The 27,571-nt window shown below is 37.1% G+C and overlaps 1 protein-coding gene across 1 annotated transcript in view; it reads right to left on the bottom strand.

Moving 5' to 3' along the window:
- EPHA6 (EPH receptor A6) overlaps positions 1-27,571 on the bottom strand; it is a 927,780-nt gene that overhangs the window by 267,517 nt on the left and 632,692 nt on the right. Inside the window, exons 8-10 of the mRNA XM_061133941.1 lie at positions 18,459-18,567; positions 16,471-16,541; positions 9,756-9,881 (exon numbers count right to left, since the gene is read on the bottom strand). Of these exons, the coding sequence (XP_060989924.1) occupies positions 9,756-9,881; positions 16,471-16,541; positions 18,459-18,567 (306 nt within the window). The remainder of the gene's footprint in view (positions 1-9,755; positions 9,882-16,470; positions 16,542-18,458; positions 18,568-27,571) is intronic.

Here is a 27,571-nt window from a genome sequence, read left to right as displayed (position 1 = left end):
TACCTTCTGAAGGAACTATAGATTCATAAAAAGTTACTTAAAGTAGTGGTTAATAAGAATATAGGTGCTGAAACCAGAATACTCTGGTGTTAATTTTGACCAAATAATTTAATCTGTCTTAATTTCCTTGTCTGTAAAGTGGACTTTTATCAATCTTGCGATAGTTAGCATTAGGAGGACTGAAAGATGATAATACAAGTAAAGCTTATCTCAAGCTTATAAACTTTAATAACTCCTGCTTATTATTATTACCAAGAGAGACTACCTTTCTTGATAGGATGAAGGAAGGGAGTTAAACATGATAGATTCCGGCAGGAACAAAATATCAAAGGTTTCCATTTAAACAAAGAACTGCATTAGACCACCTGGAAAGCCCATGTGCTTCAAGTTCTAAACAATCCTTACAAAGCACACTTTCCCATCCTGTGAGTTTATTTATTTCACCATGAAAGTGATAAATGAGGAGCTGTAAAGATCATAAATACCTGCCTTGCTGCTGTTTCCATCTTTCAAAAATCATCAGTAACTGTTACTTCGATTTAGTTCTGAATAAAGCCCTCTGAAGTGTGAATTTGGGAAAAACTGATCATTTTAATTTTAAGATACATAATAGCCTAGGGAAAAGTCTTGTCCATGATTGTAGATGTTAAACTTCAGAGTGGCAGCTTAAAAAATGTCCACGCATTGGGTACAAATTCATGATCGGAGATTTTATAAAGAATGAGGGATCAGTACCTATACGACACAGAATTCCAACAATACAAACACAATTATCTATCCCAATAAAGAAAAAATTAGAAAGTGTACTAAGTCATTGCTGCATAGGGAGCTCTGAGCTCACACAGCTAAAATTTTAAGGCACAACAACGTGGGGATAATAACATTGGAAAGGATAAGTCCATTGGCTCATCTAACTGAGATGAAGAAGGGCCTGGAGAATTTAAGAAAATTCACCTCTACAAATATAAAGAAATTTAATAGGAATATTTATAAAGTGGGACTATGAGAAAACATACACAGGTCTGGATAGATAACATATATGGTTTATATAGATATATAGTGTGGGCATATAAATAAAATACAGGCTTGCACTCAGCATCATAAAGTCAATTGGATAAGTACAGAAACAGGCCTGGCTTAAAAGCAACTCATTTGAGAAAGACCACTGGGGATAAGCTGGTGGTAAACTGTTCCAGTGCCAACAGTGTCTGGCAGATGTTCAAAAAGCAAATGCAAACCCAGGATGCATTAATTGAGGCCCAGCAGGAAAGGTACTAGCCCTGGTCTCTGTGCTGATTAGAAAATATTTGTAATATTAGGCTCAATTCTGAAAAGATTTAGAGAAAAACTCTAGCTTTCCTGACAAAGGTTATCAGAATGATGAAGTATCCAGAAGTCATGTCAGACAGAAATGGTTGAAAGGTTTAGACAATTTAGGCAGGAAAAGGATGATTTATGAGGTTCACATATGTTGTCTTCAAATCTTTGAAGGGTCATGTAGTACAATAGAAGAAGGCTTAGGTTTACTGTGTATAAGTTCAATTTTGCAGAACAAGTACCAGTGGGTAGTGTTATAAGATTACATACAGGGCTATAAGGAAGCATGCTCACAAAGATTCTCGATTTATTGGAACTGCTCCTAAGGGAAAAGTCTTCTCGGTAAGGTAGTGAAGACTTTCATTGGCAGTGTTCTGATAAAGGGTGGATGGTCAATTAGAATTTATTTTATCTCATTTGCTTCTCATAACAATCATGAATTAGAAATGCATTTTATGTTTATTTTTACTAGTTGCCCAATAAAAGCAAAAAAAAATATTTTCTTTTTCTTAATCGTTATATACTTTCTAAGTCATAAAAGAAGGCTGAGCAATGAAGAACTGATGCTTTTGAACTGTGGTGCTGGAGAAGAATCCTGAGAGTCTTGTGGACTGCACAGAGATTAAATCAGTCAATCCTAAAGGAAATAAACCCTGAATATTCACTGGAAGGACAGATTCTGAAAATGAAGCTCCAATACTTTGGCCACCTGATGCAAAGAGCCAACTCATTGGAAAAGACCCCGACTCTGGGAAAGACTGAAGTCAGGAGGAGAAGGGGGGCGACAGAGGATGAGATGGTTGGATGGCATCATCGACTCAATGGACATGAGTTTGAGCAAAGTCCAGGTGATAGTGAAGGACAGGGAAGCCTGGCGTGCTGCAGTTCACGGGGTCACAAAGAGTCGGACACGACTGAGCGACTGAACAACAACAAATTTCTCAAACAACTCCTATGATGAGGCAAGTTGTAAGATGAGGAATTGTACTGATGTATGTAGAACAGCACATGTACACTAAATGGCCCCCAAAATAAGATCTCGTATTGAAATATAAGCAAAATAAAATTACCTTGAAGTTGATTAACATTGGTAATCAACCTAAGCTCTTAGATATGTGAAGAATAAATTAATGACTAATTTACAATGATTTTACATTACAATATTAAAATAAATTTCTTTTGTTAAACTCATGTCATCTTATGGCTTATTAATTTTAAATAAAAAATAAACATATATATATATATATATAATTATAGTCTCACAAGATGTAGGAAAAATTAAATTTTGAGTTCTTTAAAAAGAAAAAAGAAAATCATTTGTTGATTTGGGCAAAGTTCTTACTGTACTAACAAAAATGAAAGTTTATTTTTAATGACTAATTTTAAACAAACTCCAAATATCATGGCTATCATTCCAGGTACCTAAGGCATTGGATTCTGAATTTTTCATGAGCAGATATTTACATCATAAAATATTTAGAGAGTTGGGCACAGAGTGTCATTCTTCTTATCCTTACCAATTGAATATAAAAACTATATCTTTTTTTACTTAATATTCATGTTGCCACTCTTTTATTGAATATCTGTAGTATGACAGATCCTCCATATGTGTTATCTCTAATCCTTACATTAATTCTGCATGGTAGCTATTACTATTATGCATCTATTTTGTAGACGAAGAGAGCAAATTTCTGAGGATCAGTAAACTGCGGAAGGTCACTGAATGAATTAGCAGCAAGCTGAGATTTAAGCCTGTATCTGCCTGCCATCAGTCTGTCTTTTTTATTCATATCATACTGTTTAGGGAGGATGGGTTGTAGAATAAAATCCATATATTATGCCAAAACAAGAAAACTTTAAACAGAAATTCTTTTCTGCCCTTTTTGACCTCCTCTCTCCCACCACTGTGTATTATGTTTTTGCATTATCAACCAGACACCACCCCACCCAACCCAGCCCGCCATGGGCCGAAATACCTGCTCAACCACTAACAGTGACATTCTCCTAGGCACAAACAAGACAGCTCTTTAAAAGACAACATTTCTGCTTCAGCTTGTAAGAAGTCACGTGACCCACCATGATGTCGCTTAGATCTGGATTATACAAAATGTCAATAATATGTAATTTGATGTACAGCCCTCAAAAAACTAGAAAACTGTGCCTTGACTTTTAACAGGTAGAATAATTTTCAGCGCTTTCTGAGATGCTTGTCCCAGGTTATAATCCTCAAATTTGGCTCAGATAAAATTTTCCATTTATTTCTTAGATTGACTGATTTAATTTTTTGTCCACAGTGTAAAGCCCATCTTTCATTTCATTATTTGATTTAGAAAACTATGAAATTATTGAGTAAAAGGCACAAAAGTCTTGCCAGAATCTGTTGTTGATCCTACTTTCAGTCTACTGGTTGGGCAAAGGAGCTTCCAAGAATAAAAAGGAAAATGAATCCGACCTCTCTCACAAATTCTTTAAGTTGAAAGAAAAGGAGAAAATCTGTATCAGATAAGATCATCTCATCTAAAAATAGAGGAAATGAACCATAAATTCAACTTCCTTTTTGCAAAAGGCGAATTGTGAAACCAAAGCTGGCATACTGCCTACATTTCTCATTATAAAAGATGTACTATGGCTGTAGAAGAGGAACAAAAACAGAAAAGGGGATAAGAGAATTTAAAATTTAGATTTTTAATCTAAAAATAATAGATTTTTGGTTAGTGAGGCGACTGTCTAGGGGATGCCAGAGGAATTAAGAAAGGCATATACAGTAAGCAGTGTGACTTGCATATTATCATGTGTGACTATGAGCTCAGATAGCAATGACAATATATTAGGATGAAAAAACTCCCTGATCTGACACTCACTTTTTATATCCTTTTTTTTGTCCTTTTGCTTTCTTTTACCTGTAGATGATTGCTGAGAAACCAACAGTTAAAACTTCCTGACTTTTCAAGGAAAAGAAAAAATATGGTGACAGTAAGCCAGGAGAAGAGAAAGCTGATAGTGGAGGCAGTAATGAGTTTTGTATAGATAAAGGGATAGAATATGAATGACAGGGAGAGATTATGCATTTCCACTGAGACTAGGGAAAGAGGGTAAGGGAGAGATTGTGCATTTCCATTGAGACTAGGGAAAGAGGGAAAGTCTAATATAAGAAGGGTGCCCTATGGACTTAGAGACACAAGAATGATTTTTTTCAGTGAAATAATGTTTCAAAATTATAGATACTCTGCAAGTGTTTCATAGAATGGTTTAGGTTCAGTACTGCCCTGAAAAAGGAATAGCCTTTCAATGACCTTTTTCAGCTCATGATTAAAATTTTGATTACTAGTTTTCTCATTATCTCTCAAGATATGTGTAAAATAATGATTCTACCCTAATCTGACTTGGCGCTTTTAACTTGGGAATTTCTGTTTTACAGTCCTCTGCCCACAGTATTTCATTTTATGATGCTGAAAGTCAAAGGAGATAGATGATCTTGATAGTCTCCTATGCAACAGAGCTCCTCACTTCATTTAAATGGAAATGTGCATTTTCATGGAAATTCAGGCCTGTATTGATGAACAAAGATAAGCTGCCACTATTAAATATAATAGTGATATAAAAAAGTGTTCTAGAAACATATTTTTAAAAATAGTAAAATTTACACTGACAGGAAAAACATTTCTTTAAGAAAATGTGCATACAGCAATATGTACAGCCTAGAAATAGGATAAATTAAATTTTCTAAAATTTGTCCCATAGTATTTGAATGATTATAAAGTTGAAAACTCAGGACAAAGGTTGTGAACGGCAGGGTGAATATGTATATCTTTGATAAGCATAGTGACTTAATATGAATAAACTAATTAGCATAGTGCCTTTTTATAAGTAGATATTAGTCATGTAATAAACATTTTTCAGTAGACTTGTTAAGAAATGGCATGGGTTAGGTGTGGTATTATTTTCCATGCTCTTTTCTTTCTTAAAATTTTAATGTGACTATTTTGGAGTTCACTTTTTAATAACACATTTAAAAAATACTTAATGATTATACATGGGCTTCCCTGATGGTTCAGACAGTAAAGAGTCTGCCTTCAATGCGGGAGACCTGGGTTCGATCCCTGGGTCAGGAAGATCCACTGGAGAAGGAAATCACAATCCACTCCAGTATTCTTGCCTGGGAAATCCCATGGATGGAGGAGCCTAGCAGACTACAGTCCATGGGGTCGCAAAGAGTAGGACAGGACTGAGCAACTTCACTTTTGCTTTTAATGATAGTACATAGTTTCTCCCAACTAGAAACTGGCAAAGCATTCCTAACTATTTCTTTGCCAAAAAACATGCAGGCCATGCAGATTTGTGAATCTAGGTATCCTTCTCACTGCTACTCTCAGTGGCTTTATGGGACCTGATATTAATATCTTTCACCTGACAATTGCCAAGATCTGCTATCTCACCTCTCTTTCCCATCCTCCCCACCACATTCCCCTCTCTACAGAGTCTACATTTCCCCTTCAGTCACTTAATTTACTCTTCCAAGGGGAATAGGGATACCTAAGGCACACAGATGAGGAGGAGATGGAATCTGAGAAGAAACAAATAGGTGGGGAAAAAACAAAGAATGTGAAACAACCAGAGGAAAGTATTTACAGTAAAACATTGGGCAAGTAACAAGATATGCAATTATATTCCTGAGGCTCAGGGCAAGTCATCCCAGAATGCCACTCTGGCAATATGGAGTATTTTGAACTGAAGATAATCAAGGCCCAACAGACTGAAGAAGATCTTTATACCATTCCATTAACTGTCTCAGACCACTTAGATGGAGGGCCTGGTCCAGAAGAGAGCTAACGCAAAGATAACTACAAAGACTAAGGGTTAGTTGCCTAAACTTGCAGCGGGGTGGGGGCAGGGCCTAGCGATCAAATTCCTCTGTAACCCATCATCTCTGCGAGGCTTGGCAAATGTTTGCGTACTGAATGCCTGCTCTTCCTAACCTCTATGAATAGTCTTCCTTCCTGTGAAACCCCAAATCCCACCCTCTTCTCTCAAAATGGCATGAAAGCTTCAGTTGCCTGCCTGTCAGGGGGAGCCTCTCATTCTTCTCTGTGGGGTTTTTGTAGTACACAGTTAGATTTGTTTTCTCCCATTAACCCATCTTATACCAATTTAATTAACAGACCAGCCAAAGACCCTAGAATGATAGAGGAAAACTCTTCCTCCATTACAATGTCACGAATGTTAGAAAACTATTAATCCCTTAGATTGATGATGATGATGAAAGTCACTCAGTTGTGTCCAACTCTTTGCAACCCCATCTTCTATACAGTCCATGGAATTCTCCAGGCCAGAATACTGGAGTGGGTAGCCTTTCCCTTCTCCAAGGGATCTTCCCAAATCAGGGATCGAACCCAGGACTCCCGCATTGCAGGCAGATTCTTTACCAGCTGAGACACCAGGGAAGCCCAAGAATACTGGAGTGGGTAGTCTATCCCTTCTCCAGCGGATCTTCCTGACCCAGGAATCAAACTGGGGTCTCCTGCATTGTAGGCTTTTTCCATACCACTGCTGTGGGAAGTACCCACATATTCATTAGACTTTCCCAAGTAAATAGAGTTTTAGCAATGTGACTTAATGAGATTAACTAACAGTAGACTAGTACAGGCCAGGGGCACAAAGAGGGAAGTCATAATACAACAGCTTTTTCTCATATAGCATTTTTATTTTTATGATTCTTCTGAAGATAGACAGTAAAAGATCACTTAGCATACTGTTTGAAAGTTGAAATAGTTGAAGATGAATAAATATAAGAGACGCTGATGTTAACTCTATTATACTTCTTTCTTTGCCAAATGGAAAGAATCCCACTGGGACTTGTAGAGTTCAGACAGGTTAGGGAGATCATGACATTAAAATAGTCTCTTTAATAGTTATTGCTTGCTTTGGCAGTATCTGTCATATTTTTATAGGATAAAATTATATTTTGGTTAAAACCCAAACAATAAAGAAAAACTGAAAGTATCTGTTTTGCAAACTAAAGAATGTCACCAGCACTAGTCAGCTGGCTCTACAAGGATTGAGTCATAAGCCACGGCAGCCACTGACCTTTAATATTCCCTAAAAGGATTTCAGGGTAGAGATCAGGAATGAGGCACTCTGTGCTCTGGGAAAACTGGCAGAACAAGACTTCAGATAGTTAATTTTTTGGAGAAATTTTTTATGAACCTGGATTCTTATAGCTTACCAAACTTAGAAAAGCACTAAAACTATGAACTAAGATAATTGTGCCTCATGATGGGCAGCTACCTTCTAGGGAGATAGGACATGTGTGCCTGGGTGCAGGTACCCCATTTATCAAGTTCCCCTTTACCTTTTCCTAACAGTTTCTCAGAGCTACTGAGAGGCTGTCTTCCAGGCTACAGTTCATAATAAGACAATGAATGAACTCAATTCACAGTTTCTAAATTGTGCATTTTTTTTTTCAGTTGACAGTTTACACCTCAGATACTTGATGCTTGTCTCTCAACATTATGATTTCAGACATTGGTGCTTAATCTATGCACAAAACTTATAAGAAATAATTCTCCTGACTCTACATGAGTATGGAATAATACTGAATAAAAAGTCCTATGACTTTTTCTCAGGGGCCAGAGGAAGAAAGCCAAATATAGGGTTTAATGGAATCACTCAACCTCCTTTTTTTTTTTTTCTATTTCTCTGCTGTCTTAAGGAAACGAACTCCCAAACTAAATGGGTATAATCAGTCACTCTTTTCAATTATGTCTTTAATGCCTATCGATACACTTTATGTTGGGCAGAAGAGAATAGAGAATCTGGTTCCATTCCAGGTTCTTAATCTTTCTGATAAGACAGCTTCTATGGCTATAAAGCATTAAGATTTAAGTGTATAGGACCCTTGTGTCAGCTTTCGGAGTGAGAACAGGCCTTGGAGGAGATATGGCCCATGAGGCAATGGGAGTGAAATGACATAAGAAAGAGCTCTCTTCAAATATTCCTGGAGTTCTCAATACAGTGCTGGCTCTCTGTGTACCTGGGTAACAGTCAGCTTCTTGGGTGTAGCCAGACAGAACTTTGAGTTTAGAAGGGTCCTGTTGTTTTTTGAAGGCTCTGTTGCCACTGTCTTGAAATTCTTAACAGTCTTTTAAACAAAGAACTCTACATTTGTTAGGGCAGTGAAGCCTGGAGTGCTGCAGTCACAGCTGAGTAACTGAACAATAATAACTACATTTGTTGTTTGCACTGGTCCCTGCAAATTATGTAGCCAGTCCTTCTGGTGAAGAAGAGTTTTGAAATAAAGAAAGTCTTTGCTCTTTGCAAAGACACAATAGCCAGCTGGAATGGGATGCTCTACTCTCTCTAAAGGGTTGCACAGATACCTAGCACCTAGAGGAGACTGACATCCTTCTTCAGGATCCAGTCTTTCTTCTCTATTTAGTAGCACATTCCGCTCCCCCTTTTAGCTGCATGCATGGCTGCCCAGTCAGAGATTATATTTCCAAACTCTCTTGCTTTTAGGTGTATCCATGTGATTGCATTTGGACTATTGATTCCTGTTTGCTATTTCCAGTTTATTACCTTAAAGACAAAGCTAATTTTCGTAAAGGCAAAGCCAAAGAGCCTAAACCCCTTCCTTTTCCTTCTCAGAGATCTGAAGGTAGCTATCCTGGTGATCAGCCTTTACCATTCAGAGGAGGATAACATGCTAGGGGAAGGCAGAGCAAAAAAGTAGGAGGAACTCTGGTCCTTTCAAGACCTCCTGAATGACAGCTTCTCTGACAGCACGGATTACTCATCTTGGCCCTTGGACAAGGACTTGAAAGAGGAACACATTTCTCTTTGTTATATTGACTTGGCCTCTATGCTAAACGTACAGAAGAAATTCTTGGGGGCTGATTCATAATAAATTTGTATTTATCTAGAATAACTGAAGAATATAGTGTTCTAAGCACTTGAATATTCTACATAGGGACAATCATTAGTTTGCATTAAAGGGATATAAAACTATATTGAACCAAACTTTATACTCAGTGAGTCTCAGAAAACTTGTAGAACCTCAAGGTCATCACTGTGAATACTAATTATAGTATATGTCTGTAGATGCTGGGGAGTAAGTACAGTAACCTATGAAAAAACTCCTGAAGTTGCATTTACAAAATAAATTCCTGAATCACTCTAGTTTCATTGCAATTTATCTCGATACTGAAATGATGACTATAGGATGTCAAAAATGTTTGTGAATTTTCTCATTGTTTGGAAACTGAATTTGGGAACTTGCAGTACTTTTTAAAACAATAACATCATATATATAAGATAATTTTACTTTGCATTAAATTTTTTTTCACTAACTAAAACTGCTAAGATTTAAAATATTATGTTGATAAACCACTTACAAAACCATCAAGGAATCATAATTTCAAAAGTGTAGACTTGAAGTTTACCTGCCCCAATGACTCTCTCAATGCGTATTCTTGACGGATCAATCTCCTTTGCAAATTCATGGATTGCCAGAGATGGGTCTTCATATGTATCTGGATCTATATAAGTTTTAATTCCTGGGAAGCGTACTGCAACAGAATAAAAGACTGAATTAGTTTAAGAGTATTCTAGCAGATCACACGTCCTGTGAATAGTTAAAATGAGGAGTGACATACTAAAATAGTCCTTCTTTTTTTAAAATTGAAGTATAAATGACTCACAATATTATGTTAGTTCCAGGTGTACAATACAGTGATACAATATTTTTATGCATTATAAAATGATCACAACAATAAGTCGAATTACCATCTGTCACCATACAAAGCTATTAAAATTGCATGGACTACTTTTCCTGTACTGTATATAACGTACCTGTGATTTATTTAATAAGGAAGTTTGTATCTCTTAAGCTCCCTCACTTATTTCACTCATCCCCTCATTCTCCTCTTGTCTGGCAATCACCCGTTTATTTTCTGTATTTATGACCTTGTTTCCGTTTTCTTATGCTAGTCCATTTGTTTTGTTTTTTAGATTTCACATATAAATGAAATCATATTGTCTTTCTGTCTGCCCTATTTTACTTCATATAATACGCTCTACATCCATTCATTTTGTAACAAGAGTCAAGATTTTATTCTTCTTTATAGGCAAGTAGTATTACATTATACATATATATCACATCTTCTTTATTCACTCACCTATGGATGGGTAAATAAAGACGACACTTAGGCCACTTCCAAATGATAGTTATTGTAAATAATACTGTTTTGAGCTGAAGAGTGCACACATTTTTCAATTTAGTGTTTTTGTTTTCTTCAGAAAAATATCCAGAATTGGAATTGTTGGATTGTATGATATTTCTATTTTTAATTTTTTGAGGCACCTCCATACTGTTTTCCATAGGGTCTGCACCAGTTTACCCTGCTGCCCATAGTACATGAGAGTTTCCTCTTCTCTATATCCTTTCCCACAGTTATTCTCTGTTGTCTTTTTAATAATAAACATTCTGGCATGTATGAGGTGATATCTCATTGTGGGTTTGATTTTTATTTCCTTATGATTAGTGATGTTGAACATCTCTCCATATGTCAAATACTCATCTATATGTCTTCTTTATAAAAATGTATTTTCAGATCCTCTGCCCATTTTTTAATTGAGTCGTTAGGCATTATTATTAATAACTTAAAATCAATTATACTTTATAATTATTATCTTTTATAATTTTGTACCCCTCCATGCCACCCCATTAGCTACTTGGAAACAAAATTTTATTTGTATAACTGTTGATATAAAATGACCTGGTGGTTTCGAAGAGAGTGAGCTGACAAATTCCATAAGACACACTTTTATTATATTTCTGTAAAAAGTTTAATCAGCTCACTTAGCCACTCAGTTCAGTTCAGTTGCTCCGTCATGTGTGACTCTTCACGACCCCATGGACTGCAGCATGCCAGGCCTCCCTGTCCATCATCAACTCCCGGAGTTTACCCAAACTCATGTCCATTGAGTTGGTGATGTCATCCAACCATCTCATCCTCTGTCATCCCCTTCTCCTCCCATCTTCAATCTTTCCCAGCATCAGGGTTTTTCAAATGAGTCAGCTCTTTGCATCTAGTAACCAAAGTATTGGAGTTTCAGCTTCAGCATCAGTCCTTCCAATGAACACCAAGGACTGATCTCCTTTAGGATGGACTGGTTGGATCTCCTTGCGGTCCAAGAGACTCTCAAGAGTCTTCTCCAACACCACAGTTCAAAAGCATCAATTCTTCAGAGCTCAGCTTTCTTTTTAGTCCAACTCTCACATCCATACATGACCACTGGATAAACCATATCCTTGACTAGATGGACCTTTGTTGGCAAAGTAATGTCTCTGCTTTTTAATTTGCTGTCTAGGTTGGTCATAACTTTCCTTCCAAGGAGTAAGCACCTTTTAATTTTTTAGTTTCATGGCTGCAGTCACCATCTGCAGTGATTTTGGAGCTCAAAAAAAAAAAAAAAAAAAAAAAAAAAGTCAGCCACTGTTTTCACTGTTTCCCCATCTATTTGCCATGAAGTGATGGGACCAGATGCCATGATCTTAGTTTTCTGAATGTTGAGTTTTAAGCCAACTTTTTCACTCTCCTCTTTGTTTCAGCAAGAGGCTTTTTAGCTCTTCTTCACTTTCTGCCATAAGGGTGGTGTCATCTGTATACCTGAAGTTATTGATATTTCTCCCAGAAATCTTGATTCCAGCTTGTGCTTCCTCCAGCCCAGCGTTTCTCATGATGTACTCTGCATATAAGTTAAATAAGCAGGGTGATAATATACAGCCTTGATGTACTCCTTTTCCTATTTGGAACCAGTCTGTTGTTCCATGTCCAGTTCTAACTGTTGCTTCCTGACCTCATACAGATTTCTCCAGAGGCAGGTCAGGTGGTCTGGTATTCCCATCTCTTTCAGAATTTTCCACAGTTTATTATGATCCACACAGTCAAAGGTTTTGGGCATAGTCAATAAAGCAAAAATAGATGTTTTTTCTGGGACTCTCTTGCTTTTTTGATGATCCAGAGGTTGTTGGCAATTTGATTTTTGGTTCCTCTGCCTTTTCTAAAACCAGCTTGAACACTGGAAGTTCACGGTTCACGTATTGCTGAAGCCTGGCTTGGAGAATTTTGAGCATTACTTTACTAGCGTGTGAGATGAGTGCAATTGTGCGGTAGTTTGAGCATTTTTGGCATTGCTTTTCTTTGGGATTGGAATGAAAACTGACCTTTTCCAGCACATACAGTGGAAGTGATAAATAGATTTAAGGGACTGGATCTGATCGACAGAGTACTTGATGAACTATGGACGGAGGTTCGGGACATTGTACAGGAGATAGGGAGCAAGACCATCCCCAAGAAAAAGAAATGCAAAATGGCTGTCTGAGGAGGCCTACAAATAGCTGTGAAAAGAAAAGAAGCCAAAAGCAAAGGAGAAAAGGAAAGATATACCCATTTGAATGCAGAGTTCCAAAGAATAGCAAGGAGAAATAAGAAAGCCTTCCTCAGTGATCAGGGCAAAAAAATAGAGGAAAACAATAGAATGGGAAAGACTAGAAATCTCTTCAAGAAAATTCGAGATGCCAAGGGAACTTTGCATGCAAAGATGCGCACAATAAAGGATAGAAATGGTATGGACCTAAAATAAGCAGAAGATATTAAGAAGGGGTGACAAGAATACACAAAAGAACTGTACAAAAAAAATCTTCATGGCCCAGATAATCACGATGGTGTGATCACTCATGTAGAGCCAGACATGGAATGCGACGTCAAGAGGGCCTTAGGAAGCATCACTAGGAACAAAGCTAGTGGAGGTGATGGAATTCCAGTTGAGCTATTTCATATCCTAAAAGATGATGCTGTGAAAGTGCTGCACTCAGCCGCTAGCGCCCATATGTTTTACTTTTAATGTATCTCCAGACATGGGAGAAACAAAGCATGAACCTTCTCCCCAAAGAAACATGCCCCTTTGAGTCCCTCCTAAGGAACTGTGGTGCTGGCAAATACTCTTGAGAGTCCCTTGGACTGCAAGGAGATCAAACCAGTCCATCCTAAAGAAATCAGTCCTGAATATTCTTGGAAGGACTGATGCTGAAGCTGAAGCTCCAATACTTGGGCCACCTGATGCGAAGGACTGACTCACTATAAAAGACCCTGATGCTGGGAAAGATTGAAGGTGGGAGGAGAAGGGGACAACAAAGGATGAGATGGTTGGATGGCAGCATCACCGACTCGATGGACATGAGTTTGGGTAAACTCCGGGAGTTGGAGATGGACAGGGAAGCCTGGCATGCTTCAGTCCATGGGGTTGCAAAGAGTCGGGCATGACTGAGCATCTGAACTGAACTATGATTTCCTCCTGGACTTTTTTACTTTAAGGTACTAGGTTTTCCTGAACTTGTGTCCTATTCTAGCATCCTCTCCCCTTTCAGAAACTCTTAGGCAATAAAGCACAGACTCCATGGCACAGCAGCAGGGAGGACCACTACACTACAGATCATAGATCTTTCCTGTGATCTGGTAGTTGCTTCTATGGCCAATTTGCACATTTTCCTGGAAATGATTCACTGTCCATCCTGGAGGAAGGGATAAGTATCAAAGACCCAAATCTAGTCACTGACTGTATAGATACTCCTCTTTCTACGGTGGGGGTGAGGGTACTCATAGCCCATGGGCAGTTAGGAAGATTGATAGGGGTGGCTGGAAAACTTGGATGTCTGGGTACATATTAATTTGCAACTTCTATGTGAAGTCATAGACTCCATTAGATATTTCTCTGCTTTGCTCACTAGTTTCTGCTTTGCACTTTAGACAGTTAGTTCCCAGAGGCCAGAAGGTCATTTCCTAAGAGTACATCTTTACACATTTCCTTAGCTATGGTTTTATAGGCAATGATCACACAGTCAACCTTTACTTAATATAGATTAGCAGGGGTTAAAAGATCAGTGCTATATTCATTGCATATTAATTATACTTGTCTTTTTTTTTTTGCTTCTTAGATTTTGAAAGTCATACAACACTCTGAGTTAAGCATTGTCCAGGTCTTAGAAACATGTTCTTGCAAGAAAAACTCACAAACAAAAGGTGATAAAATGAGTTTAGGGAAGGTGATGAAAAGCTCATTAGCAGTAATTTGCTCCATGAGTTTTTCCATGCCTGTTCTTTCATTATTTTTTGCCTCCTGTCTTCTAGTACTAGATAGGCACCAATGAGATCAGCGCTTCCCCAAATCGTACCTAAAGCATGTTTCTAGATAGACTTGACTGATTCTGAAATGCTATGCTTTTCTTGACTTCTCAAACTCAAGAATTTGACTTTAGATTGGAGAAAATGAGAACAAATAATATGTACTTCTAGTTCATACTCTTAATGATATATATTTTTTCCATTTATTTTTATTAGTTGGAGGCTAATTACTTTACAATATTGTAGTGGTTTTTGTCATACATTGACATGAATCAGCCATGGATTTACATGTTTTCCCCATCCTGATCCCCCCCTCCCACTTCCCTCTCCACCTGATTCCTCTGGGTCTTCCCAGTGCACCAGGCCCGAGATTTTGTAACTTAGTTGTGATTTCCAACTGAGTACTCTAAATCAAATCCAGTGGCTACTACTAGATGATTAGATCTACATGGTCATGTTGATAACATTACTTTATGCACATATGACACCTGCCATTTATTAACTTATGCATAGTTTTAACAATTCAACTGTTTAATAATTTAAAGTGATATACACATCAACAGAATAAACTGATTGGAGAGTATCACTTATTTTTTCTTGTATACACAATATATGGAGTATAGCAAAAAACCCAAACTTAGTTTCAATTTTGAATATCTTGTTACTACTTATTTGTGTCTTCTTAAACACATATTTGTTATCTTTCTTCTATCTTCTTGGCTTCCTCAGGTTATTTTCATTGCTTCTTGCTGGGACCATCTGGTTCAGTTTATACTAAGCTGCTAGTTGGAAAATAGGTAGAAACAGATGCTCGGAAGCAACTTTTTCTTCAGCAGTTCAGTAGTAAATGTCCTGCAGTGAACCTTGAGGTTACTCAGTCTAAGTCACTGGATCAAGTGCCTAGATCCAGGTTTCTGCATCTGTCTACATTATTTTTGGCTCATCCCATGACTGGTATCAGCTTTCTCAGTTCTCCCTTCCCTGCCAGGGCAGTGAGCCTAAAACTCTTTGTGTGAAAAAACCACATAAGAGAGTTTGCTAAAAATGCTCATCTCTTAGCCCTACTCTGGACCTTCTGAGTCTGGACATAGGTGGGTAAGGGTGAAAACTTTGATGGCAGCTGGTCCTCAGACCCTGCTCAGAGGAGCCAAGTGAATCTTAAAAAGGGCCCTAAAGCAGCCCTCTAGTTTATAATTTTCTCACTTAAATCCTTTTCATTCTCTGAAGGGTAATATGGGTTAAAGTCCCTTATTACTTTAGCTCAATTTGAAACAGAAGATGAGTTTAAATAGTTAAACAACTTGCTTCACATGTTATCTCTATACTATGATTAATTAGAGAACATCCCTTTCTTGTTAATTCAGTATCTCACGACGGAGAAACTGCCTTGACAAAGTAGTTTGCAATTTGGAGGTGGAGGTGGGTGTTGGCGGGGGAGGGGGGGTGGTGGGGGTGGCAATTATCAAACCAACTATAGTGGTAATTATAGCTTACTTCAGAAGAGATCCTTCAAATGAATATAACCTTGTTGTCAGCTCAAGGATTTCATACATATTCTAAGACTTAAAGAGCTGATTTTCTTGTGTTAATGAATTTTAAATTGATCTTTTGTATGTTAAATGACAGTGCCTACAAGAAACAACAAGAATCCCTTACTATTTCTACAGCTAATGATCCACTAAATAAAGCCAACTAATGTTTTGGAGCCATTGTGAGTGGTAAATAACTAGATATAGTCAGTCATCTCATATTTTTAGCATATTCAGTTGTGTTTCCCAGCAAGCAGAATTAGGAAAAAAGTAATATCATATAATGAGAAGCAGGTGCAATTTTCACTAGAAGACCTAGAAACCAGATGAAAAGTCTCAATGCTGAACGGATGGAACCGAATTTCTTTGGCTTTCTCAATTCATGGATACATGTTTAAAATGAACTCTTGAAAACCAAGGAAGAAAGTCACTGAACTACTTACAATGTTCATTCTGTAAGTCCTTTCTTCTCTTCTCTTCTGACTTCATTTTGGCCTTTATGTACCATTGACACCTTTATAAGAGGTAAACAGAATCTTATTTAGGAATTATGCTAGATAAGAACCAATATCAATTAAAATACTCCTCACTCACAGGCAAAGATTCTTATCATAAAGATAGCTTTTAAGAACATCTTTATAGAAAATACCACATAGAATTTTTTTTTAATATATCAATATTAGCTCCAGAGAAAAATAAAATACTCTCAAGTAGATGGATTGATCCAAATGATGGGAGGCTGAGAAAGTATTTAATAACAAGCAGTGACAATCATGTCTTTCCTTATATGACATCTAACAGCTATAGTTGATGAAGAACCTTAAAAGTCACAATGGAAAAACTGTTCTTGATTCAGAAACTCAGAAATTTAGACAACTGTATTCCAGTTTCAGTGGTGAACAGCGTGTTTCTTTCTTTTTCTTTTTTTTAATTGGAAGTGGTAAAAGTGTCTTCTGTTTTCTTAGAAAAATCATGTCCTGAAGAATGGAGGCAGGAACTTATCTCCTATGACTTCTTTAACATGAAAAATTCATCAACATCCATATTATCTGACAATTCATCAAACTGCTAATTCCAAGTGGTTAAACAATACATCTGTGGAGTACAATCCAATCCTTCAATGTGGATTTGGCTTCAGATCCTATGACAAATTGCATATTTATTCAAATGTCTTAAAATTTTCATAGAATAATTTCCAGTGAATGCTTCCCTAGCAAAGTGCTTAAGTCATGCTTCAGAATGAATATTTTATCTTACGTAACTGAACTTTTTTTTTAATATAGAAAGTTAAGGAAGTTTCTGATGTCATATAAATTGGCAAACATGGAAATTGTACCAAATTATTTTCAATTTTTATCATTATTAAATCTTTTTTTTTTTTCATTTATTTTTAGTAGTCAGAGGCTAATTACTTTACAGTATTGTAGTGGTTCAAATTCTGTTTCGGGAATCCTAAATAAATATAACAGTCATGCCTATCTCTCAGGTTTACCAGGCCAATCTTATTTAGCCTACAATGACTGTAAGGTCTTCAAGTTTGTCCTATTTATGTATTAAGGCAGTATTTTCTGATCTTTTAATGAAATACTTTTCTACATGTATATTTAAATCATTTGCTGAAATACTCTGCAGCAATAAGGCCTTAATTCATATTCTATAAATACATAAAATATAACTTAGAAATTGAACTAAATATGTTACACATTGAATAACTATAAATAAAATATAATTTGAGTGAACTTCCATAATGAATTTAGAAGCATTCTTTAAAACTGATGATAAATGTGACACTGCTTAAATGACGTCTGAGACACTATTAGCTGCAAGAGTGATGATTTGTCATAACAAACTGTGTAAAAATATAAATCTAAGGTTTAGGTGGAAGCAGCACTTTGACCAGCTGGTTGGGATTCAAGTCTAGGTCATTTGCTACATTAAATTTATTGTCATTTAAAATTCTTATCCATATTACACTTAAGCAGGAAAATATTTTAACTTGATTACATAACCAAATTAATGCAATTCTAATATCAATATGTTCAGTATTTAATGGATAAATTTTTTTCTATAATATTAAGTTTATAAAGCACTTTTATATAAATTGTTCAGTTTCTCTGTTGAACTACTTTTTTTTCCAAGCAAAATCCATTTAATGATATCATTTGATTGTAGTAAAGGAAAAACTCAGAAGTCACTTATTGAATAGGATTTTCTCATTCACTGTTTTCAAAGTGTTTTTCTCAGGTCTTCAGTTGCTTTCAGGTTCTGGGACCTGTTGCCACATAAAGGTGCACTTGTCAAGAGTGGAATCTGCCCCGACTTATTTTTCTCACAGGTACAGTTCTTTAAGCTTAAAAGCCTTTGAACACATAATATATAAGAAGAATGGCTCTCCACAAATCCTGGAAATATTCTGGTATAATTCAGTTACCTGCCAGTGATTAAGAAGAAGAGAGTAAGAATGACGAGAAGAGTGAATCCTCCCACTGCCGCGGTGGCTATCACAAGAATCTGCCCCTGTTCCGCCGCCATGTCAGAAGCTGAAACACAGATAAGGTATTAACATTTCCCTGGGTGACCTGTCACTACCAAATGTTTTACAACTTACTGTATTCCTGAAAATACAGTAATGAATACCAAAAAATTCCACCAAATTTGCCCTTTATTTGACACGTAAGATGCAGATCCAAAATGAGGGCTGAAGATCGAAGCCTTAATCTACCCATGACCCTTTGTTTTTTTACAAAAACACTAAGAAAGCAGATGGGTTCTTAGTACCCCTCATTTTAAGGTTAAGCACATTTTGCATAATTAAATAAGCAGATGAACTAAAGGATTTTGCTTATGTAATTGCTATTTCCTTGAACAGGTTTGCCAACTGTTGGGCTACATCCATATGCTTGCAAACCCTGTAGTTGCGCATCTGAGAGACAAAGGAAAGCCAAGAGCCAGTGAAAGAAACAACAACAGTCTAGTACTTAGGGAATCTTACAGTCTGAAAGTCCTGGAGCAACACCCCATCACAGATAGCAGAGAGCAGTCAGGACACAGTAGCAGTCCTCGCAGTGGGGGTGGAGGTGGGGTAGCTGTTTATAGGGGGAATTGGCTTCAGGTTGGCTCATCAGTTACCAGGGTAGCCAGAAGCTGGGACAAGAATGTAGGCAGTTACTGATTAAACACTATAATTAAGAGGATTGGATAGTCATGTGAGTAGGGTGTAAGCGAACCATGGGATGGTTGAGCACAAGTCATATAAGAGAGCAAGAGAACTGTCATCTTGAGTGGCCTGATCATATACCAACAGATCAGACTTTACAGACTGTTACAATGTCTGTTTTCACAAAATAGAAAGGCTATTATTGCATAATTTAAGAATGAACTTCTTTACGTTTCACAGAGCTTAATTCAAAAATCAGAGTTATGAATTCCCACCTCTATAGCACAGGAGTGTATACAGTAGATGCTTAGATGTTTGACTGCTGCTGCTGCTGCTAAGTCGCTTCAGTCATATCCGACTCTGTGCGACCCCATAGACGGCAGCCCACCAGGCTCCTCTGTCCCTGGGATTCTCCAGGCAAGAACACTGGAGTGGGTTGCCATTTCCTTCTCCAATGCATGAAAGTGAAAAGTGAAAGTGAAGACGCTCAGCCATGTCTGACTCTTAGTGACCCCATGTACCACAGCCTACCAGGGTCCTCCATCCACCGGATTTTCCAGGCAAGAGTACTGGAGTGGGGTGCCATTGCCTCTCCCGAAGTTTGATTAGCAGTCATTAAAAAGTGAAAGTGAAAGTCACTCAGTCGTGTTCCACTCTTTGCGACCCCATGGGCTATACAGTCCTTGGAATTCTCTAGGCCAGAATACTGGATTGGGTAGCCTTTCCCTTCTCCAGGGGATCTTCCCAACCCAGGGATCAAACTCAGGTCTCCCACATTGCAGGCAGATTCTTTACCAGCTGAGCCACAAGGGAAGCTGGTCATTTTTAAATTCATTAAAAACATGATATGTAAAAGCTCCCTTGTTTGAAGAAAAGTATAGATTATATATGGTAACAGCATATAACTCCTTTCATTGACAAAACTGTACTGAAACTGCAAGGGCTGCATGTTTTCCTAACCTTCCAGGAATCTTTTTATTTCAATTAATTCATTGACACTTTTCATTCTCTGTATTACTGAAGTTTTAACAAGATATAATTTAATTGGATGGCATATGGGTAATTGCTCAGTAACAGAGGTAAAGAAATTGAACCCCAGAGAAGTTAAAGAACTTGATCCACCTTACATGTGACTATCACCAGAATTCAGATGTTAGATATTTTTAAAATTTCTCCTTCCTATACTATAACTCACAATAATAATTCAGTTTGTTATCAGTATTCTAAAGTATTAAATCAATCAGTGCCTCTAATATCCCTTAACTTGAATAAAGCTTGATTTTTATTTAGATTATTATAAAAATTATTAATCTAATCAGTTGTAAGCAGCAAGCTGAAAAAAGAAAGAATATAACCAAAAAGCAAACCACTTAACTCCTACCATAATAATTTAAATTTATTAAGCCTGAGAAAGACTTCCAAAGAAGTGGATCTTTTTCTGGGAATCAAGTATGTGATAAGCTACGTGCAAGTTTATATTCATGGTAATAACTTTCTCATAAAAAGGACATTTCTACTAGAGAATATCTAAACCTTAAATGCTATTGTTGAGTCAGTAAGAAACCAGTCAAGTATTTAAGAGGATTTTTAAGAAACCTAAATGTAAGTAAACACAGAAATCATTTATCTTAAGGTTTTAGTAAAAAATTTACTAAACCTTGGAATTAGATGTTAGTCATTATGACTTAATCAAGATATTTTCAGGCAATCTATTTCAGTGTTGAGTTGTAGCTCACAGTCTGTACAGAACCAAGTTAAATAGTTGAATTTTATCTAATGAGTAATGTACTGAAGGTTTTTTATTAGGTCCTAACTGGATTTCCTAATCTTCAAAATAATAATGATATCATGGGAATTAATGTGTGCCTTAAAATGTCACATTTTTTTTCATGAAAATTATTGAATAACAAATTATAAGGAATAGATGTTATAGAAAACAACATTAATTTTTTGAAGATGAAGGTGGCAGTTCAAAAGAAAACATTATTTACTTACAAACTGGTGTATTTGTAAAATATATAGTATAGTTGAAGAATTTTAAACCTGGAACGTATTTTCAGGGTAGCCAGGTAGCAGGGGATTTATTGAGACCATGTATTCAAGTTCAGAATGAGGAGAATATTATGTAATTGACTGTCTTTGGAAAATCAGATCACCTCATTACAGAAAATTGTGTTGTTTAATTTAAATAATTGCTTAGTAAAATGCCAGTACTACTAATATATCTTTTTTTCCACCCTGATGATTACATATTTATGAACTTTGCTTCAATTAAAATTTTAATTGGATAACAGATTATTCAGTTGTGACACTTTGAAAAATGTGTATTTCTGCACAATTGTTTATTAAACCTCTGTACTAGGAATTCTAAACACTCCTCTGTGAAGAATATTGTGTGTGTATATGTATAGGAGACATGCATTCGATCCCTGGGTTGAGAGGATCCCCTGGAGAAGGGAATGGCAATCCACTCCAGTATTCTTGCCTGGAGAATCCCATGGACAGAGGAGCCTCGAGGACTACAGTCCATGGGGTCACAGAGTCAGACACGACAGAGTGACTAAACGACAACAATGTATAATATAAATTTTAAAATAAGCGTGTATAATGTGATGCACATTTATAGTAAAATTCTGCAGATGATGGGGCTGGGGTGATTATGAAAACATGAATCTCATCATCATCAACAATAGCCATATATATTTAATAGTAAACTATCCACTAGTATTATGCTTAGTACCACAAATTCATTATCAAATTTATCTGCATAAAAGTCTTAATAAGTGGGTACTATTATTATTCCTAGTTTAAGTGGTTATATTACTTGCATAAGGTCACATGTATTGTACACAAGAAAGCTGGCCACCCAACCCTGATTTATCAAGCTCCAAGCCTGTACTTGGAGATGACTCTTTTTTTTTTCTTTTTTCATTTATTTTTATTAGTTGGAGGCTAATTACTTTACAATATTGTAGTGGTTTTTGCCATACATTGACATGAATCAGACATGGATTTACATGTGTTCCCCCTCCCGATCCCCCCTCCCGCCTCCCTCCCCTTCCCATCCCTCCGGGTCTTCCCAGTGCACCAGCCCTCAGCACTTGTCTCATGCATCCAACCTGGGCTGGTGATCTGTTTCACCCCATAGTATACATGTTTCAGTGCTATTCTCTCAGAACATCCCCTCCTCGCCTTCTCCCACAGAGTCTAAAAGTCTGTTCTGTACATCTGTGTCTTTTTTTCTGTTTTGCATATAGGGTTATCATTACCATCTTTCTAAATTCCATATATATGCGTTAGTATACTATATTGGTATTTATCTTTCTGGCTTACTTCACTCTGTATAATGGGCTTCAGTTTCATCCATCTCATTAGAACTGATTCAAATGAATTCTTTTTTAATGGCTGAGTAATATTCCATTGTGTATATGTACCACAGCTTCCTTATACATTCGTCTGCTGATGGGCATCTAGGTTGCTTCCATGTCCTGGCAATTGTAAACAGTGCTGCGATGAACATTGGGGTGCACGTGTCTCTTTCAGATCTGGTTTCCTTGGTGTGTATGCCCAGAAGTGGGATTGCTGGGTCATATGGCAGTTCTATTTCCAGTTTTTTAAGGAATCTCCACACTCTTCTCCATAGCAGCTGTACTAGTTTGCATTCCCACCAACAGTGTAAGAGGGTTCCCTTTTCTCCACACCCTCTCCAGCATTTATTGCTTGTAGACTTTTGGATAGCAGCCATCCTGACTGGCATGTAATGGTGCCTTGTTGTGGTTTTGATTTGCGTTTCTCTGATAATGAGTGATGTTGAGCATCGTTTCATGTGTTTGTTAGCCATCTGTATGTCTTCTTTGGAGAAATGTCTCTTTAGTTCTTTGCCCCATTTTTTGATTGGGTCATTTATTTTTCTGGAATTGAGCTGCAGGAGCTGCTTCTGCCAATTCTTACAATGCATTGAGTTTCTATCATGATCCGTTTCTGTTCAGTCCTCCTACATGAACATCACATCGTTTTCTGGTTGCGTAGATTTTGTTAGGTTCCCAGACATATGTTCCCATGGACCCTTATACTACTTTTATCCATAAATTTCTATGATGTTTCATTGAAATTACTTTTTTAAAAAAATAATCTTTCTGTTAGACTGCAAATTCCAGGAGGGCGGGGACCATATTCACTATAGTATGTGTAATATGTTGAATGAAGACATCCTGTCCACCTTTCCCTGCAAAAAGGAATTTGTAGGTATAACGGAGGACCTCAATCATGGATCAAACGGATGGGCTCAAACTCATGACAAGTGTCTTTATAGGAGACATGGGAAGAGAAGACAAAGAGGAGAAGGCTGTAGGAAGTCAGAGGCAGAGATGAGTTGTGCAGCCAGAAGCCAAGGAATGCCCAGGGCCACCTCTACTGGAATCTTAGGAGAGAGTGTGCTTCTGGCTTCCATAAATATGAGAGAACAAATCTGGTGTTTTAAGCCACCAAGTGTGGTCATTTGCTAGAGTAATCCCAGGAAATTAATGCAGTATTGGACCTACAGAAGTTGATACATAGTAGTAGCTCAATAAATGTTTGTTTATGTGAAGGCTCAGACGGTAAAGCGTCTGCCTGCAATGCGGGAGACCTGGGTTCGATCCCTGGGTCAGGAAGATCCCCTGGAGAAGGAAATGGCAACCCACTCCAGTATTCTTGCCTGGAAAATCCCATGGACGGAGGAGCCTGGTGGGCTACAGTCCATGGGATTGCAGAGTCGGACATGACTGAGCGATTTCACTTGGGTCATGTGAATGGATTAGATGATTCTGGTATAAAACAGGTTAGATTAACCCAGGATTATCCATGTCTTCACCTTTCACTTAATATGCAGAGATTTACCCTGAAGGTAGCAACAATATGTATGTCAAGTAAGTCTATCTAACACTATTTTAGTTAGTAGAATCCAATTATTCTGTATTCTTCGAGACAGTGCTTCCTGGGAGGCAGAGACTACTGCAAGTATAGACCTTTACATTGAATCGAGTAGATTAAGCTTGTAAATTTGAATCCAAGGTTAAGAATGTTGTTTTCTTTTTAATTGATTGACAGCATAGAGGTGCTGGTAGACTCTAGTTTATTGAGCACCAATTATATGGCAGGCACTGAGACAGGTACTGGGGATATAGTGGTAAACAATAAACACTGTCCTCCTGGATTTATAGTTCAGTGGGGAAGATAAAAAGCCAACAGGTAATTACAAGTCTAAGAACTGTTATGAAAGAGAAACTGCAAGGTGCTCTGGAAGAGAATAAACAGCCTTTGGTGATGAATCAGCAGAGTAGGGCATTTCCCAGGTTGATGCTATTGGTAAAGAATCGGCCTGCCAGTGCAGGAGGTGCCAGAGATGCTGGTTTGACTCCTGTGTCAGGAAGATACTCTGGAGTAGGAAATGGCAACCCACTCCTGGATTTTTGTCTGGAAAATTCCAAGGACAGAGGAATCTGGTGGGTTACAGTCCATGGGGTCGCAAAGAGTCAGACACGACTGAGCCCACACCACATGGCATCTTACTGCAGCAGAGTAGGAGTCTGGAAATGTGATATATTGGGAGAAGGAGGAGGAGGGGGAGGAGGGGAAGGACGAGGTGGAAGACGAGTTGTTCCTGGGTTAGAGGTCTCAAAGACTCCATTAATGTAAATGACACTAAGGGACTTCCCTGCTGGTCCAGTGGTTAAGAATCTGCCTTTTAAAGCAGGGGATGCAGGTTAGCTACCTGGTCTGAGAACTAAAATCCCACATGCCTTGGGGAGACTAACCCCACATGCCACAACTACAGAGAAAGCTGCCTGCCACAACTGGAGATCCAGCATGCCACAAGGACGGTCTTGTGTATTGACACAGCCAAAAATAAATATATTAAAAAATAAACAGATACTTAGACAAATAAATCATAAAATCATCTACAAAATGAATGTCATAAGATTCCATAAAATACAGTAAAGATACAAATTCCTCTGTGGTGAAAACATATCTATATTTCCACTTATTCATTTTTTTCAATCCTGAGAAGATATTTCTAATTAGTTTTGTAGGAGAAATGTGTATATATACATAAGATTTACCCACGTAAGTAACACCAAAGAGAGTAAACCTGTCCTTAAGAAGAAACACAATAAAATCCATGGTAAGAAATAAAATGTGTTTGTAACTAGGTGATAGGAGTTGTTCCTTTGCTTAATCGAATGAGGCTGTATTTTTAGAAAAAGATAAGTATATTAAAATGACATATTTCATTCTATGGTTTGGAAAGACACATACTTCCTTAAGAGGAAGCAATTATCTGAAAAGAGTTGTAAAATTGTTACTGAGCAAGGACTTAGCACCCACTCAATGTTTGGCATAAGTCAGGATGACATTAAGTGAGGTTTGCTGTAGTTGTTTCTATTTAAAGAGAAAAAAATGTGAAGTTATTTACTTGGTATCCAAAAAAAAAAAAAAAAAAAAAGAGAGAGATTTCATGTCTTCAGGAAAGTATGAGGGAAAAGCAATTTGGCTATTTTAAACCAAAGAATTTTCTTCCATGGAGGGATATGATTTTGTCTCTCTGTAATCAAGATTATTCTAGTTTATATTTACATTTCAAAGTGAAATCTGTTATTTGTATTCTGTGTCATTTTCTATGCAATAGCTTTTTAAAGTTAACCCTTTTCTGTTTGAACAACTTTTTTAAAGCTATGGGTGACAGCACTGATATGATTGTTTTGAATAAAGCATTTCTCAAAATTCTACCCAGTGAAATACACTGTGGAATGTATTTGTTTCATGTTCATATGCTTTATTTATGACTCCCAATTTTAGATGAAATGTCAAAATTTCAAATGATATTATCTCATCACGTCACCAAAATAGTTTTTTAAACAAAGAGGTCTCTACAATGTAATGGATGGAAAGCACCTAGTTAGTTAATTGTAAGCTTTATTGATAGTCAATACAGGAAATCATTACCATTTTTTTTTTTTCAGGGAAAAAAGTAATCCCCTCTCAAGGGATACATAGCAATCAATATTGGTTTAACCTTATGAAATTATATATATATATATATATATGTATGTATATATAGATAGATGTAGCAATACACAATGGAGACTCATCAATCTGTAAAATCACCACTAAATGGTCATGTAGACATAAGAGTGAGACAGAAGTGAAAACTGAAGAAATAGTTCTCCTAGATGAAAAGATTTTGTGATTTTGTAAATGATGCTATTCTCTTGGTCACCTAGAAATGAAACATGAGGTCATCTCCGGTTTACCTTTCCCTATAACTCCTCGTCCAGACTCAAATCATTATTATGTTGATATCATCTTGTGTTTATTACCACTGGTAATATAAAATTTCAGCTTTACAGATTAGGCTAGTTCTATAATTTTTTATTAGATTGCTTTCCCACAGTGTCTCTTCCTAATCCATCCTACATTATGTGACCAGAAAATTATATTAAAAAATATTTTAAAATATTCAGACTTTCCTATAGTCTAAGAGAGTAAAATCACAGTAAGTATAACGCTCTTGGAAATATTCAAGCCTAAAACTTTGGGGTTTTTTTTTTTTGCTTTTTTTAAAAAATTTTTAATTGTTATTTATTTTTTTAAATCTTTTTTTTTTTATTTATTTTTATTAGCTGGAGGCTAATTACTTTACAATATTGTAGTGGTTTTTGCCATACATTGACATGAATCAGACATGGATGTACATGTGCTCCCATTCTGATTCCCCCTCCCGCCTCCCTTCCCACCCCATCCCTCTGGGTCTTCCCAGTGCACCAGCTCCAAGCACGCGTCTCATGCATCCCACCTGGGCTGCTGATCTGTTTCACCCTTGATAGTATACTTGTTTCAGTGCTGTTCTCTCGGATCATCCCCTCCTCGCGTTCTCCCACGGAGTCCCAAAGTCTGTTCTGTACATCTGTGTCTCTTTTTCTGTTTTGCATATAGGGTTATCATTACCATCTTTCTAAATTCCATATATATGCGTTAGTATACTGTATTGGTCTTTATCTTTCTGGCTTACTTTACTCTGTATAATGGGCTTCAGTTTCATCCACCTCATTAGAACTGATTCAAATGAATTCTTTTTAACGGCTGAGTAATATTCCATTGTGTATATGTACCACAGCTTCCTTATACATTCGTCTGCTGATGGGCATCTAGGTTGCTTCCATGTCCTGGCAATTATAAACAGTGCTGCAATGAACAGTGGGGTGCACGTGTCTCTTTCAGATCTGGTTTCCTTGGTGTGTATGCCCAGGAGTGGGATTGCTGGGTCATATGGCAGTTCTATTTCCAGTTTTTTAAGGAATCTCCACACTCTTCTCCATAGCAGCTGTACTAGTTTGCATTCCCACCAA

Source organism: Dama dama, chromosome 31 (genome assembly GCF_033118175.1).
Source record: "Dama dama isolate Ldn47 chromosome 31, ASM3311817v1, whole genome shotgun sequence".
NCBI classification, from domain to species: Eukaryota; Metazoa; Chordata; class Mammalia; order Artiodactyla; family Cervidae; genus Dama; species Dama dama.
The sequence above is the reverse complement of the archived record's forward strand: the minus strand, read 5'-3'. Positions and strand labels throughout refer to the sequence as shown.